This window comes from Babylonia areolata, chromosome 14, assembly GCF_041734735.1.
Source record: "Babylonia areolata isolate BAREFJ2019XMU chromosome 14, ASM4173473v1, whole genome shotgun sequence".
Taxonomy (NCBI): domain Eukaryota; kingdom Metazoa; phylum Mollusca; class Gastropoda; order Neogastropoda; family Buccinidae; genus Babylonia; species Babylonia areolata.
In genome coordinates this window covers 10293379-10311895 of record NC_134889.1, presented here as the reverse complement: position 1 = coordinate 10311895, position 18517 = coordinate 10293379, and the positions used below count along the sequence as shown (strand labels likewise).

Sequence of the window (18517 nt, the reverse complement as noted above, 5' to 3'; positions counted from 1 at the left end):
TCAGTGATTCTCCGTGCGTCTTGTTGCCCCCCACACCCCGACTGCCCTCCTACCCCTGTTGCCATTGTTGTCCAAGTGGGTCAAGTCCTATGCTAGCATCCTAAATTCAGGAGCCTTTTTCTGTGGACTGCATTGTCTGTGTGAACGTTCCTCAGTCCTGTGTGTGGGTCTGTAGGGACAACACTCTGTGATTCTCTCTGCGTCCTACAACTGGGCCCTGCGTCCTCGTAATACCCCCATCCACCACTGCCCCTCACCCCTCCCCACTTTTCCCTCCTTCACTCTGTTGCTGTCTGTGTGGACGTTTCTGTCATTCCTGTGTCGGTGTGTGTGTGGGTCTGTGTGGACTGACTGAACTCGGTGTTTTCACTCACCATCACAGACTGTGCTGTGTGCACCGCTACTTTCCCTCCCACCACTCCCCCCTTTACCCACTCCACTGCGGTCACTGTCAGTCTCCATCTTCTGTCTCTTTGTCTCCTTCTTTCTACACACCTGCCTCCATATCTATGTCCACGCACACACGCTGACTTAACACTCGTGCGCACACAGACACAGTTTCCCAGATCATGACCGGTTTTGTAAAGAAAAATACCTCAAACAAACAAACAAACAAACAAAACAAATTGTCTCTGACTACACAAGAAATACATTACAATGGCCATATAGGCAAATAACGTCAGTGCCCATCTCAGTCTTCATAATATCACTTCCTAATCACTGGAGCTAAACAGCACAAACAGTTCATTACAGACTGAAAAAAAAGAGGGAAAAGTGTCATGGCTTGCTGGAAAAAGGGAAGGGTGTGAATAGGAAGGCAGAAAAAACAGACAAAAGTGAAGGAAGAAAAAGGCAGAAAAAAGACAGCAATTGAAAAGAGGCATTTTCTGGCACAGCTTTTATATTGAAAGACCCCTGGTATCCCTACAGGGGAGAGGAGGGAGAAATGGGCATTATACAAAATGTGGCGATGTTTGCAACAGATGTTTACAACAGGTCAGAGACTTGGAGTGGTGAGCTGTGGGGCCTTTAAGTTGTGAAGAGGGTTGGTTTCATCCTGAATAAATGAGGTAACTAGGTCAGCAACATAAAGCAAGCCTCCACGCACCCCGCACCCCCCCCCCCCCTTTCAAAGTGTAAAATGAATGAAACACAAACTGGATATGTATTCAAAATAAATGCCAGTTGGATGTGAAGTTTTTTTTACATGGAGTTCAACTTTTCAGCAAATCAGATACCAGAATGTCATGGTAAAATGGGTTGTTTTTAGTTGCTCAGCACCCTGTTCCTGTTATAGTCTTCTTCATCTGATTTTTTTTTTTTTTTTTTTTTTTTTTAAATTATGCATACCTTGATTTTCACTGCAACCAGATGCTGAACAGACAGAGAAACAGTTTGCAGTCACTGTCATTGGTTTCAGACCACTCAGAGGCTCACCAAGTTAATATAAGTTAATATTGTTGACTTTTTTTTCTTGGCCAAGAAGTATAAAATCTATCACACCAGTTTCATGAAAGCAAGATTATTCGTTTTTTTCAATCTGTGTATCGAGGTATAATGTCATATTTGGGAATCAATGACAGTGACAAATACTGTACAAAGCTGGTCAAGAGTATACCGAAAATCATACATGTGTATGCATCAGAAAGTTTGCATGAGAAGCTATTTCAACTGAGTAAAAACCTGGCTCCCAAGTACCAGAGTGTATGTTCCTCCCCCATGCCCCACCCTCCATTATGGGGGGTGAGGGGAGGGGGCTAGCAGTAATGATGATGACACACTGCAGTGTCAGTGGGAAACCCTAATCACAACCTTTCACTTCCCTAAAAGTCTGGACAAAATGTCAGGAGGTAGGTTTCATTGTGATGATAGCTATCTATACCACTGGGGCTGAGGTGGTATGAGAAATGGGAGGTAGGGGCTAATACTGGCTTCAAATCATTTCAAGCTTCATTCTGACTTGTGTTTGTGTTTCTTTTTTTTTCTTCTTCTTTTTTTTTAAACACATAGAGGACAATGATATGAGCTAATGCACACAATATATACATTATATCATTAACTGCTGACAATGTTTAAGTTCATATGCACATTTTTACAACACACACTATTGTATCAATACAAATGATCTGCTGCTAGTGGACATGGAAAGTTTGAGTTCAATTGTGGCTAATAACTGATATTGTGTGTGTGTATACAAATATATTTAATAGAGAGAGACAGACAGACAGAGACACACAGAGAGAGACAGACAGACAGACAGAGACAGAGAGGGATGGAAAGAGAGATAGACAGACAGACAGACATACACACACACAAACACACACACACACACAGACTCAGAGAGGGAGACACACACACACACACACACACACACACACACACACACTTACAGGGACACCCCCCACCCCCCCACACCCCCATACACACACACACTCAAAGACACAGAGAGAGAGAGAGAGAGAGACACACACACACACACACACACACACACACACACACACACACACATAGACTCACAGAGAGAGAAAGACACACACACAGACTTACAGGGACACACCCCCACCCCCACCCCCCACATACCCCCATACACACACACACACAGATACTCACAGACAAGAGAGAGAAACACACACAGAGACTTAGAGGGACACACACACACACACACACACACACACACACACACACACACACACACACACACACACGCACGCGCGCGCACATGCACGCACGCACGCACGCACGCACGCACACAGAGATCATGTTTGAGTAGTGTATTATATTCTATCATTATGTAAAATGTTGGTAGGGCCATTAAATAAACCAACAAAGAAGAAGCATGTCAAAGTGTGTGTGTGCATGAGCATGTACACAGGCAAAAACAACAGAAACCAACATGCTCACAACAACTGGTAACAGTCAGCAGAAACTGCAAAGTGTTTCACTGCTTGGTAGTTGGCAACATCTAATTCATACTGGCACCCAGTCCAACGTCACCAGTCTTTTAACACTCACAATTTCCAATTCTACTTTCAACCTTGTATAGAGATGCAAACACTGGGCGTAGGAAAGACAGGTGCTGAAGTCCAGTGGTGGACTTTCAATTTGAGGGTCCTGGGTTCGGCACCTTGTGGGTTAAGGAAATAGTTTTCTGATCTCCATAGTTTTATCATCTCCCAGATGCAGACCTACTAGTGCTTGAACCCCCTTTGAGCGTATACACATGCAGATCAAATACACACATTAAAGATATGCAATCTATTTCGGCATTTAGTGGATTATGGAAAAAAGAACATACCCAGCATGCACATCTGCAAATGGTGTATAGCTGCCTACATGGTGGGGTAAAAAAAAAAAAAGAAAGGTCATAATACAAATAAAAGCCCATTCATGTTAAAGAGTGAAGATGGGAACTGCAGTTCACAAGGCTGAAAAAGCAGAGGGGACAGGGCAGCTTTCCAGTCAGCTCAGCAGCACTGACTTCCCTGCCTGCTGAACACTGTTTACCTGTCCACAGCTTATCAGGGGAGATGCAGGAAAAAATCACAGTCAGTCCTTGTACCCTGTGACAGTGGGACTGACTGGAGTCATCTGTTTACACTTACTGATCCTCACTGACACTGTAGCCTGGAGGTGGGGTTTTTTCCTCTCTCTCTCCTGACCCATCTTCCACCACTGAGAAAGTGAGAAAGAGAAAGAGAGAGAGAGAGAGATGGTGTGACACAGGAGAGCCAGAATGATGCAGAGAGAAAAAAATATACATGTGTGTGCATCTTCATTCTTAACTTTAATGTCTTTTTTCTTTCCTTTTCTTTTTTTTTCTGTCCCTCATCTGCACTGTTCCAGTGGGTTAACTCCACACCGTTCACCCCATATATATAAATATCTAAGCATTCCACACATTTACCATTGTGCCCATCAAACTGCACATATGAAAAAAAGTGCAGAGTTCCACTTCTGACATGTCTTTTTAAATGGATAAATAAATCGCACCCAACAAAGCTAACCAGCACATTGGGTTTATAAATGTGAAGGTAAGATATCTGCTCCTTTTTTTATATTACAGATGTGGTGTAGCCTATATGGATCAGCCTGCACACCCTGACACCTCCTCAAAACTTAAACTGCTGCTTACCATTTCCTGTACACTAACTTGCTGGAAAGTAAAGATCTATACGAGATAAGCAAGACCCACAAAAAACTTAACAAGATTATACAAGCTAAACAAGTTTCTGTGTTTTAGAAGTAACTTGAATTTACACACAAAAAAGAATGACAGTACTAACATTGGCCACATCTCAGAACAACCCCCTTTACATTCTACTGTCTTTTCAACCTCTACTCACCTGCAGTTCGGGGCTCTCGCTGAACTCAAACGCACTGGGGCGCCCCTCCAGGGTACTAAAGGCCACACTGCCGCCTGTCAGGGGCGAGATGTCGCTGAACTCATCGGTGCAGATGGCCACCGCCTCATTTTCGCGGGTGATGACCCCTCGGCGCGGCAGGTTGTAGGTCCCCTCGCAGGAGGCGCTGTAGAACTGGTAGGGGATCCAGGGGCTGTCCTGCCCTGTCCGCTTGTAGATCGCAAAGCTCTCTGGCCGCGGAGACATGAACCGTATCCTCACATAGGTGATGTCAAATGCCTTTCCTGTACAACACACGTTCCCAAATTTGTTTTTTGTCAAAAACATGGCAGACACACTTTTCACAATCTTAAGGACACACAAAAAACACACCCAGATACATGTAAAACATGTAGGCACAAACATGCACGTGTACATACCCATGTGCCCACAAGCACACATGCCCACGCACACACATAAAAGCACCCACAAATATCAAGCCCCCTAAATGAGCACAAAAATCAAGTATACAAAAATGGTTCCATAACATCCGAGAATAAAACATTATCAGTTTATGGGGAATGAGGGAGATCTATGGGAATCACATGTTCAGTTCCCAAACGCTGACAGACCTGCCCCACCCCTATCCCCTCCCCCCAAATCACAAAAGTGAACAAGCCACTCTGCCCTATCTGGTCTGGCCAGACTTACACCTTCTTTCAGTGTTTACCTTTCCACCACTACCCCACCTCAACCAATATGCCACCCCTTCAACAAACACCCTCACCCCTGTATGTGTATGTATGTCACAAGGATACAGGACCCAGCCCCTCCCCACTGCGATAACTGCCATCTGTGGCCCTTCCAAACACCAATGTGACACGGTCTGAGCAAACTTGACCTGTTCCAAAGCAAACAACCATGAATACCACTGTGAAGGTTCTTTTCTTTTCTTGAAAGCAGTCACGGAGGTAGAACTCCAGTGTGAATAACACAGCTGGGCCATCAGCGCTAAGTCAGCATAGTTTTGTAAGAACAATTAAACAATCATTGGATTACAAAGTTACTTTATTTCAGTTCCAGGATTTTTTTAAAATCTATATAATCACTTTGTTTACTGTCAAATCAAATTATATCTATATATTCCTTGTACTCACTTCAAGAATCTATAAGAGAGGGACGGTTCACACATAATTAACAAGAAAAGAATTAAGGCCTGCTCTGATATAGAAAGCTTTGTGTGTGTGTGCACGCGCACACACATTTACACACACTTTGTCATTGACAAATATTCCATTGGACTTGTTTTTAAGTCTTCGTTTAGTTCCCTGTGTTGGTGAATTTTTGTACCCTTTTTTTTCTTCCCATATTGATATCAATTGTTAGCGCTACAGGTCCCTGTGCTAAGGAGGTAGAGCACTTCCTGGCCTACTAAGTTCTCTGTGAAGAGCCCAACACTGACTGTCAATGTTACTATCATAGCCATTCTACAGACTCACTAATCTCACTAACTGAGTAATTTTCTTACTGGCTGTCATAGCCATTCTGCAGACACACACATCTCACTGAGTAGTTCTCTTACTGGCTCAGTGGCTGTCACAGCCATTCTGCAGACACACATCTCACTGAGTAGTTCTCTTACTGGCTGTCATAGCCATTCTACAGACTCACACATCTCACTAACTTTGTAATTCTCTTACTGGCTGTCACAGCCATTCTACAGACTCACATCTCACGAACTGAGTAATTCTCTTACTAGCTGTCACAGCCATTCTACAGACACACATCTCACTAACTGAGTAATTCTCTTACTAGCTGTCACAGCCATTCTACAGACACACATCTCACTAACAGAGTAATTCTCTTACTAGCTGTCACAGCCATTCTACAGACACACATCTCACTAACTGAGTAATTCTCTTACTAGCTGTCACAGCCATTCTACAGACTCACATCTCACTAACAGAGTAATTCTCTTACTAGCTGTCACAGCCATTCTACAGACTCACATCTCACTAACAGAGTAATTCTCTTACTAGCTGTCACAGCCATTCTACAGACACACATCTCACTAACAGAGTAATTCTCTTACGAGCTATCACAGCCATTCTACAGACTCACATCTCACTAACAGAGTAATTCTCTTACTAGCTGTCACAGCCATTCTACAGACTCGCACATCTCACTGAGTAATTCTCTTAAAGTACTAGCTGTCACAGGCATTCTACAAACTCAAACATCTCACCGACGAGTAATTCTCTGTTATATCTCTCTAACCCCCAAGCTAGTCCTGCTGGGCTGTCCAACAGCCCTGTGACACACGATTGTTCAATGCATTTTGTTGCATCACTCCTGCCCCAGTGATGAATGAAGCTTTCTTCTCCCTCCTCTATCTGACCACATTTCTTTACATGTTTATGTACTGCCTACAGTACAGCACTTGGGGTTTCCGAACAGCTTAAACAAGGGGAATAACATACACATACAACCTTTTTTTCCAGGGATGGGGTATGGTTGGTGCAGGCTAGAGTTGAGAGGGTTTTTTTTTTTAAATGATGAGGAATGTTGAATCATTGAAGAAACTGCTGTGAATTATACATCATACATGTATCTGGAGGCTCTTTTTCTGTTCTCTCCGTGGAGAGACAGAGACACAGAGAGAGACAGAGACACAGAGAGAGAAAGGGTGGGTGTGTATGTATGTACATGCAAGGGAGTAAACAAATGAAACAATCCATTCCCACTTTCTCAAGAAAAAAATAAAAGATATTAAAATAAAGAAATAAAGAAAGAAATACTTAATCTGAAAACAACCCTAGCCCATTTTCTGAAGCTATAAAATTTTCATATATAAAGAAAGAGTCATTGTGTGCTTAACCCAATCATTCTTCCACCCACTACCCCTACCCTCACCCCCACTATCTTTTCTTTAGTTTAATACAGTGCCCCTTCCTACCTACCTACAATATGATATGAGGCTGTATCAACAATCCCAAAGTGCTGGTTGACCCAGGCAAGGCCTGTCATGGCCACTTGCACCCCTACTACCCACCCCTCTTGCCCCAACCCCCTCCCCCTCCTCATAAAAAGGCCAGATAAGCAGATCTACCAGGCAGGCTCACTCACACACACACACACACACGCGCGCGCGCGCGCGCATGCATGCATGCATGCATGCATGCACGCACACACACAGTGACACACACGACCACACGCACAAACACACACACAAAGAAAAATGGTGAGCGAAAGGGGAGGATGGTGGAGCTGAGCCCTATGAACAGTCGAGACTGCATGTGAAGTGAAGCCTCTGTGTGTATACATAAGTGTATACAGGTAAAATTCACAAATAACAGACAGGAGGGACAAGAAGCCCAAGGTGGTGAGGTGGAAGGGTGGTGGTGATAGTGACCCAGACAGCCTGTGGTTTCTGCCCCCAGTCTGTGGTTTCACCCCTTTTTTCAGGGGGTGTGCCAAAGAGAGAAAAGGGGTGGGGGGAGAGGGGGGGTGTGTGTGCAGGGATACTCAATACCTACCTACTGGGGTGTACCCCCTCAGGGTGTGTGGGTGGGTGAGTGGGTGGCGTGTACCAAGGCAGTAAAGCTTGGTAACAGATCTGGCCAGGCCAACACTCACACTATAGACTTCGATGAAAGCAAAGCGTCTGCTTGGGGTGGGGTGGGAAGAAGAAAGGTTGTGAACTGTGACTATGTGCATGTGTGTGTTTTCTATTCATAAATGTGCTGCGTAGTGATTTATCTATGTGTACCCAACACACAAGTTTAGAACAAAGATCAGCGCATACATGTGTACATGTATGTAAATGCTTGTGTCAAATAATGTGTATCTGTTATACAAGAACTTGAAGAAACAGATAAGAGTGGATGCACATACACGCACACAAGTATGCATACATGCTCTTTGGATAAAAATTCACAAGTGGATTTCACTGTGAACTTTTTATAACTTGGCACAACTGAACTGTGAATCTGTAGGTTGAAGGGACTGTGAGAGAGTTGGTGTTATAGTCAGAAAATGAACCCCAAAAGGGAGGCCCAAAGGCTGAATAACAATTATTTAGAAAAGAAACCAGTTGAGTTTGCTGCTGTTTTTTTCTGGGTTTTATTTACCAATCCAAGAAAAAACCCAAACCCAGACCCACACACATTTGTGTGTGTGTGTGTGTGTGTGTGTGTGTGTGTGTGTGTGTGTGCGCGCGCGCATGTTTGTGTGTGTGTGTGTGTGTTAGTGAGTAAGTGAGTGCGTGTCACTGTGTGTGTGTGTGCGCGCGCGCGCATGTTTATATACATATATATATATACAAGAGCATATATATCTATAGTATAAATCCATTTGTGCATGTATGCAAATGCACTTGCATACATGTGTGTCTAAGCCTACACACCAAAAGCAGCAGTTGAGGTTGCCACTGCTGCAACCTGTTCCTTAAACACAACTGATATTATACAAAAATATTTCAAAAACATAGTAAAATAATCAGGAAAGGAAACAATATGAATATGAGAAGCTCAATTAAGAGGAGCTCCACTCATCACCAACATCAAAGACAGCCCTTATCCCCACAGGGGTACAGGAGATGAAAGATACCAGCAGACCATGACCAGGCCAGCCACCTCCCAACACAACCCTTGGAGTTCATGCCCTGCCAAGGGACAGCACTGACCAGGCATGCACATCCATTATGTCCCCTGGAGGCCACCAACCATTTAACAATCCTTCACTTCCTCTGTTCCTCTGAGTGAGTGTGTGTGTGTGTGTGTGTGTGTGTGTGTGTGTGTGTGTGTGTATTGTAATTGAGTGTATACTATGTGTGTGTGTGTAGCCAGCTTACTGAACCATGTCCCCCATGCTCCACTGGTTCCCCCTCATGCACCACCACCCCTCCCCCTTTCACCCTTTGCCAAAGTGTCCTGCTGGAAAGAGAGAGAGAGGGGGAGGGCAGGGCAGGGGGGATACAGACAGTACTTTAACCTCCCTGTTATAAATCCCCGTCTCTACAATGACACCATACCATGCAATGACGACATATACATTCTAGAGGTTATGAATTGGGGCTGAGGCAGCAATTTACTTGGCAAGCCAAGCCTTGTGAAATACACTTGTAAAGCTACATACAGAGAACTACAACCTTCAGCAATGTCTTTCCAAAATCCCAGGTTATGCTACAGCTTTTAACAGTCAAAAAGCTTTGCCTGCAATCATCCTTCAACTGATATCTTTCTTTGGGTGTGTAAACAAAGCAAGTCTGTGTATACATGTATATGTGGTGTATGTGTGTGTGTCTGTGGTCAACTTAAATGTTGGCATTTTCTCAGCTTCTACAAGTGGTAAGGGAACCAAACCTGGCAGATTGGTAGGTATGAGTAAGAACTTTTAAGTCACCACCTGTATGATATGGAAAGCAGGATAAGAGGCAAAAGGTCAAAGTTATTTGGCAAAATAGAAAAACCTTGACAAAGACCGTATCTTACATCCAATTCAGAGTAGCTGAACTATATCTGAAGACAGGTGAGAATAATTATAATAGGAAAGTTGGGATATGTCAAAATGTGTTTGAGTTCATGTGTAAACTTACAAGTGTGTGTGTGTGTCCATGATAGTGTGAATGTTTCTATACATTATATGCCTCTGTGTGTGTGAGCAAGTGAGAGTGAGAGAGAGAGAGAGAGAAAATAAGAGAGAGGGAGACTTAAGTTAAGAGAAAAAGAAATAGAACACAAATGGTGATGAACTAGGACTGCACACCAAGTAACTTTATGTGATGCATTGAAATGTGCACTAAAAAACAATGTCCATAAAACCAGTCCACTACTCTTAGTCATACTAATTTCAGTTTGGTTTGTTTTTTGTGATTTACAGTCCATTTTAATAATAAGGTGTGCTGTGCTTTATAGTCGATCTTATAATCAGGCAATGGCATTACCATCAAAGAAAAAGATGGTTACATATATATATATATATAAATATAATATATAAATTATATATAATGCATATAATAATGACTATATTCAATATCACTCTCAGTTCTTTCACAAGGTTTGACCCATCAGTGACACTAATCATGATCTGGCCAGTGCATTTAATTGTAAAACAAAACACATGACATATGCAGTTTCCTGCCTCTCATAAAAAACAACTCTTCCCCCCCACCCCCCCATCCCCATCTCCACTTCCAGCCAGTCTAAAAAACAAATTATGCAAATGATTTATTCATCAAAAGGCCTTTGTCCCCTGTGAAAAGGGTATCGACCTGTGCGTGCACAGCTTCAATCCTGTTAACATCAATCCCTTTGAGAAAAAATATTTAACCTAAGTCGTCCCCCATCTCCAACCCCATCATCAACACTGCCCCACTCCCACCCACACAACCTTCTTTTTTGTAGCACTACCTTCTAGGGAACTATACATGTATGTTGTCCCAACTAACCCCCCTTGAGTCAAGGGTGGTAAAAGTTAATCCTCTTGGGGAGTCTCACCCTGTGATCAAAGAGACCAACCCTCACTTTGCCTGTGCTGCTCCAGGCCAAGTGGCAAATTGGTGCGGTTCAGGGATCACGGCCGCCACCACCACGCCTGGTTGAGCCAGGCTGATTGACTGGACATAATCACCCCTGACTGACTGCTGCTCCCCTCTCTGACCCTCCACACACACACACACACACACACCATTGTATTCTCCGCTTCCAACACCCCACACCGCCCTCAGAATGGATGTCAACCCCCTTCGAATGGATGTCAACCCCCTTCGAACGAATGGATGTCAACCCCCTTCGAATGGATGTCAACCCCCTTCGACTGTTTTCCCTGTCCTTCCCCTCCTCCTCCCACTCTCCCCTCGACATTGCCCCACAAACCCCACCCACCTTCTCCTCCCTTCTTAATTCCAGGTCCAACCTGACAGGGTTTGCTGGAAGAAGAAAAAAAAGAACAGAAAAAAAGGCTCAAAAATGTGATTTCATTTTTAAATCACAACATTCAAATCATCCTGGCCAACAGAAATGGACTCAACAAGCCACGTGAAAATGGTATATTTTTTTTTTATAGTAAACTGAGCTAACAGTTCTCTTGCTACAAAAGCAACATTATTTGTATTGTTATTTCTGGAAGTGGAATACCAACCATAATCACTTTAATACACTTATCATTATTACTCCCAGTCCCATATTCACTTGTATAACATGAGTGGGCTTTTACGTGTATGACCGTTTTTTATCCCTGCCATGCAGGCAGCTATACCAAGTTTTCAGGCAGATACATAGGTACACTTTACTCTTGTTTTTGCTGGTGTTGATAACAGTGATGATTAGTATAAACATACTCTACTCTTTAATTTTGTTTGATACTGGTTAATGACATTGATGACTATCATAGCCGCTCTTTTATTTTGTTGAACATTGCAGTTCTTGTTCTTGTTGGTGAAGCTGATGCTTTAAGGAGAGCTGTTCCTGTTGATATGGTGAACAAAATCATGATGCTTGAATCATTTGCACACACATACATGTGTGCACATGCCTCTGTCTCTCTCTCTCTCTCTCTCTCTCTCTCACACACACACACACACACACACACACACATGCACACACACACATATGTTCACATTGGAAATAAAAGCCACTGACACAGACTGGCTTTTTTTTTAATACCTCAGCAGGAGTCATACCAGCAGGTACTGTATACATGTATATTTTCCCACACACCCGCTCAGAAATGGAATGGGACTAAAGGAGGGGATCCATCGTCAGGTATCATCTAACAAGATCTGTCATGATTATCAGTAATGTTACTTTTTTTTTCTTTTTCTTAATTAATCTAATGTCTTTCTGGATAAACTGTCTGAAATCATATCATCATCATCGATGGGGATTTTATAGAACTCAAACCTAATCCTTTAGTTATTTCTTTTTTCAAGCTGATAAGCCACAATCAACATTGTGATTACGATTTCTTCAATACTTGACTTGTCTGACTGGGTTGCTTGACAGGCCAATCAAACTGCACATTGCACTGACAAATGGACACAGAGTTTCATTTTCTTCTTTGTTACTCACACTGCCCTCCACCTGTGCTGTTTATCATGCATGGCAGGCTGCGGGAATAAAGGATTGTCCATGGTACTGCCAGAGACCGATTCTATGTTCTCTGGTACAGCCCACGTACTGAGTCGCATGTTTATAACTACTACTTAGTGTACAGTTCAATGGGTATGTACTGCCAGACATCTGACCTGCATTCAGTGTTCAGCTGGAGTGGCAACTTGTAGGTGGGACACTGCTTCAGGCTGTATTCAGGTATGGCATTGGTCCTTGCTTGCCAGAATGACAGGCAACCATTGGGAGCTTGCTGGCAGCTTCACATGTAGATACTCAACTGATATCTACATGATTATGTCTCCTCCCATTTATAACAGCTGAGGCTGAATAAATTTGGCTTATTCTAACAACCACCAAAGGAAAATACAGCACCCCTCCAAGTCAAATGTCAAAGTATTGAAAAAACTATCATCATGTTGACTGGGGCTACTCAGCTTGCAGGAGAACACACAGTACCAGTTCTACGTTGGTGCCCCACTGTGGATCACCGCCTTTAAAGAGGGGAGGGAGAAGGGCGGGGAGGAGGCATGACCGCATGCATGGCCGTGTGATGCGAACTGCTAGGAACCAAGGAAGCCACCCGTCTCTTCTTCAACATGCCCGGCAGTCCAGCCATCACATCCCACACACCACTACCACAGCTCTGGGATGCCTGCTGTTTTCTTGGTATTTGGCGGAAGTACCAACCACCCCACCTCCTCTCCCTTCCCCTGCCCATGCCCCCCTCCCCTCCAGCCTGCTCTCTCCCGTTTCGTCTGCTATCCATCCACTTCCCTCTTCCCATTCACCTCCTCCCCTCACCACTGCAATGCAAAACACATGCCAAGCAGATGGCACTGATAGCAGGTCAAGGTACCTATCAAAGGTGGTTGGGGGAATGGGTTAGAGTTCGAGTCATCCAGCCTACATTACACATTAACTCTATGGTAGAGAGGATAGACAGCGTGGTGTGTGTGTGTGTGAGTGTGTGTGTGTGTGTAAGAGAACGGTCAGGAGGAGGGAGAGGGGATGGTGGGGGAGGTTCACAGCAGGAAACATAGGGTTCCAGTTCCGATTCACACAATGAATCATAGCCACTGCTGCTCCCGGGATTTAGATTTAGGGAGGCACTGCAGTGTAGTACTGGCAGACACGGTCTGTGGGCACCACAGCACACCACCACACAGGTTCTGGCACTGACTGGGAGGGTGAAGGGGGGGGGGGCACATGTGGGAATAACATTTGTGTGGTCAGTGTTAGACTTGCAATCTGAGGATCCCCTAGTCAATCCCAACTGTGTCTGATGGGTCAAGGATGGAGGGTTTTGTTTTGTTTGTTGTTGTTTCTACCTGATCTCCAACATCAACAGACCTGCCTTAACCCCCTTCATGTGCACGTTTTAGATCAAAACAGCCACATTAAGATCCTGTAAATCCTAATTCATGTCTGAGTTGGGTTGGATATATGGAGGCAAAGAAAATAGCCAGCGTAAATGTACCATCCATGACAAGACTCTTCAGCAAGTCCACACTGGTCATATGGCAGTGTACAAGAGCAATGAACATGATGGAAAGAGAACTATGTAGTTTTTTAACAGGTACTCTATTCTTTTTTTTCTTTTTTAATCTGCTAAAATAAATGAAAAACTAGAAATGGGGAAAGGTCAGAAATATGATAATGTTGTAACTATTTAAAAAACACACACAAAAAACAAAAAAAAATAATAGTACCACATCTGACAATGGTTGGATTAATCATCAATGCTGTAATACACATGTACTGATATTAAGTTTCATCAACCACAAAAAAGTTGTGTGGTTTTTTTTAAATTTCTTATGTTGTGCATGATAATTGTACAGGGTATAACAGTTAAAACTTACTTGCAGTGAAACAGCAAAGAAGATATGCCACTTAACTTGACTGGGTGGTACTTGATTGAAACTTTCCTTGATACTAACAGAGACATTATTATTATCATACCATACCTCATGTGCTGTCTTTTCTTCCCAAAACAGGAATGTGTTTATAAACAAGTGACAAGTCTTCCTTGATGAAGTAAATACCAACTTAACAAAATAAACTTAAAGAAATGCATACAGTTATAAGAACAAGTTTTGCTACTTAAAAATCTCTGGTCTTTCCTTTTCATCCTCTCTCAAACGAGTAACTGCAAGAGTCGCACTAAAAAAAACAACTGGATCACAAAGCTTGTTTGTCATAAATGCAGCTCTGTCCATACTTCCAAGGACACAAAGGTCTCTGACTCATCATTATGTTAAATTACTAATGCTTTTTGTATTGTGGTTTTCAGTTTTTCTTTTTGTTTGTTTTGTTCAGTTTTATAATGGGGATTGGTTATAATGCATTGTTGCAGGCTTTTCTTATGTTTTTTGTTTTGTTTTTTCGTTCTGTGGTTTTATTTTGCTGTTTTTGTATTTTTCTATAATGTGGATAGGTTATCAGCTTTGAGTTTGTTTGTTTTTAAGGTTTTTTGTTTGTTTGTTTGTTTTTAAATAAATAATACATCAACAACAGTCAGGCAAATGCGATACAGCTCCATTCTAACCATTGTTATTTGTTATCTTCTTTGCCGTAATTACAACTTGATTCTACTTAATTGATCTCTGAGTTCTAACCATTCCCTTCCATGGATTTACTGAATAATTTATACAGCTCCTATTCCCTGAAAGAGATCTGTGTGTATTTTGACTTCAGTATCATCATAGTTCACAATGTCTACATGTGTACAAGTGTGTGTGTGTGTGTGTGTGTGTGTGTGTGTGTGTGTCTGTGTCCCCACACACATACATGTGCATAAGTGTCAATATGCATGCTCATGTGTATACTACTTCAGTACTTGTAGTCTAAAAATGCGAGCTGCATCCTACGTTCACTATTTGTGCCATCTGCAAATTTTTCCCATGTCCTCAAGATTCTGTAAGAAGGCTAACTGTCTTGAATTTTTACTCCAAGTACCACTCTTGAAATCACTGAACTGCAACCATGCTACTCCATTTGGAGCATGTTTTTCTAGTCAGCAATCCACTAACAACATAATTTCCATACTATACCAATACACACAGAATCTGCAATTGAATGAGAAGAGTTAAATGATCAAAACCATACTCAAACAATAATACACGATTAAATGTGCACATATTTCAAGCACACCCACTCTACACAGTAAGAGGCAATTTTCTGGGGATGGTATAGCAACAAAGAATGATATATAACATATATTATCTGTTGAAATGTTTTGGGTTTTTTCTCTTTCTTCTATGGCTTTAGGCACAACTTTATTTAGTCTATGACACTGTGGGAAATCAGGCACTAAGAAATACAGCAAAGTTAGCTGCACAGTACATAGGAAGTAAAGAACCAAATGAATGTCTCTGAATCATCCATTCAGACCCACATGGAAGGAAACTGATCATCAATAGTGACTAGAGGATCAGAAGAGAGGAAACTATTCACGCTCTCATGGGTCTACTATTTCCTCTCCGACTTCCTCACTCCCTTTCCGGTAATTCCTGTGGAGGAAATGGTCTCTCAGTCTGTGACAATTATCACAATTAATGAATATAATCACTTTAAAGTTTAATGCACCTAGATACCAGTCAGTTCAAAACTGAAGTTAAGTAATAATGAACCAAAAATGTACCTTGTATACATCTACATAAATTAAAAGGGATTAGAGCAGGGCATCCTCCATGAAATGAAGCAAGCAGTTTTTTTCCCTGTGACTGACTGACTGCTTGGACATAGTTTTTTTTCTCATGTCTCATTTTTTTCCTGTTTTTGTTTTTGTAGATTGTGTTGAACTGAAACCTTGACACAATCAAATAACAATGTATAATTATTACAATTTTTAAAAAATTGCCAAGCTTGAGTATTTAAACAATCAGGTTTTTATTATCTTGAAGCAAGTAAAAATATTATATAATATCATAAAAATCTTAGAAATATTATTAGCACAGTAAGGAGTAAGGGCAGTATAAGAAAACATAGTACTTTCAGGTCTGTAAAATGCAAAGGCAGGACTGATCAGGAATTTCAGGGACCAAACCTATCTGATTACACTTCTACTGAAGCTCAATCATGGATGGACCTATAAACAATACTGTAATACTTAAAACTTCACGATCAAATGTTTATCATCATTAACTCTATAGTTATTCTTTGAATTGTTTCACATGATTATGAAACTCTTTACCATATCATGGTTTCCACATCTCAGGAAATGCCCAAAAAGTCTCCTCCCCCCCACCCCCACCCACCCCTGCACCCACACACCCTACCCCACCAGGTTTCCACTTCCAACAACTTTACTGAAGTTACTTTATGGAATGTCTTTCTTTTCTTCTCCTCCCTCAACCTTTCATTCTCCTATCCAGTACAGCAATCACAGATCTATGAAGCCTTGTGAAAGTAAAAACATGGTGTAAGCTGGAGTTGAAGGGTTCATGTCAAGAGAGGGTGGGTGAAATAGGATTTTTTTTTCCCCATTTAATCATTAAATACAAATGCATACAATGTGTGTGTGTGTGTGTGTGTGTGTGCGAAAGCACATGTGTATTGATAAATTATACACAATGTTTGTGTGTGTGTGTGTGTGTGTATAGTGTGCGTGTGTGTGTGTGTGTGTGTGTGTGTGCAAGTGCGCACGTGTGCATGTGTACACTGGTAAGGGTGATAATAAAAACTTCCAAAGAGTACCAGTCCCCACCCCATACTTCCAATTTCTATATGCGAAAATAGAAGGGAAAAAAAAACACACGAAAAATTACAAATATTGTTTGGCCTTCATTTGACAATAATTATTACCAGGAAATACACACGGGTGGGATGGAGAGAAGTGTAATGTCTTCTCTTGTTAAATAATAACTTTTTGTTATTTGGTAAACTCCACAAACGAATACAGTGCCTGGAATATAGTCTGTAAGGATTCCAAATGTTTCAGTCTGATACTTGTAACTTCAGTTTTTGAGTCAAAACTGTGTCTATTTGTTGTGGGCATTGTGTCAAATTTATGTTTTGAATGCAGCAGTTTACGTTAGATCGTGAGTTCATTTATGCCAGATTTTAATAGTACCATCTAAACAGAACGATGGCGTGAGAAAAGCTGAGGAACAGGCAGCACTCACTCAAGTTGAGGGTGAGGTTGACGGTGTTGGGGAACTGCACCCCTTCCAACATCGTCTCACTCTGCCACCATGTCCAGTTGTCTTGATTGTTAAAATCCGTCATGTACTCCGGCGGGTGGTTCAGGCCATCTCTTCTCGCGTCACAGATGTAACAGGGCTTTCGGGCACCGGTGGCCCCAGTCTGGAGACAGTATTCCGTTTCTTTCGTAATTCCACATGTGTTCGAAGCGTCAACGGGCAAGCCGAAAGCAGCATTTACAAACTCGGGCATGCAGCGCTGCGCTCGTCCGGCGTCGTCGTAGCAACTGCTCCTGCCTCTGGGAGGGTCCTCTTGTGCACGAGCCATCACAGAAAACAGACAAAGCCACAAAATTACCGTCCGAATCTTCATGGCTGTCCGTGGATTAACTTGCACACAACTTAACAAACTTTCCGAGCACACCTCTGTTCGACTGCTGCCATCCGCCATGAACCCTCTGACACTTCCAATGCATTCTGGGGAGAAGTTTATTGAGGCCCTGCACGGGGTCGCGACGTGCACGTGGGTATTAAGCTCCGCCCACTTGCGAAAGGTACTCCTGTCCAGGTCCGCTTTAGCTTTCTGATTCTTGCTTCCTCTTAATTAATTTTAGCAACCACCTGTACCTCACACGAGCTGAAGTAAATTTACTTGTAATGGGACATACAGATACTCCCACTCATGTACCTCTCCCTACCATCCAAAAAACAAAAACAAAACAAAAATCCTTTGGATTCAGTCACGTGGTTCCCCCTCACCTCCACACCCTCAGTTGAAAATCGGTGTTTTATTTTGCTTGGGTCGTTGTCTTTTTTTGTCTATTTTTTCCCGTCCTATTTCATTAAGGTTGTAAGTCACTTCTTGAACTCTACTTACGTGTCAATGCTGCTCTAGATTACAATATAAGATCGACTGATTGCTTGC

General features: G+C 42.4%; 1 protein-coding gene across 1 annotated transcript in view; it reads right to left on the bottom strand.

Annotated features, from left to right (window-relative positions):
* The window catches only part of LOC143289803 (laminin subunit gamma-1-like), a 64860-nt gene extending 46805 nt beyond the window's left edge, over positions 1–18055 (bottom strand). The window contains 2 exon segments of the mRNA XM_076598957.1: positions 4344–4645; positions 17575–18055. Coding sequence (XP_076455072.1) covers positions 4344–4645; positions 17575–18043 — 771 coding nt within the window. The 5' untranslated portion in view covers positions 18044–18055.
* Positions 18056–18517: the final 462 nt, after the last annotated feature.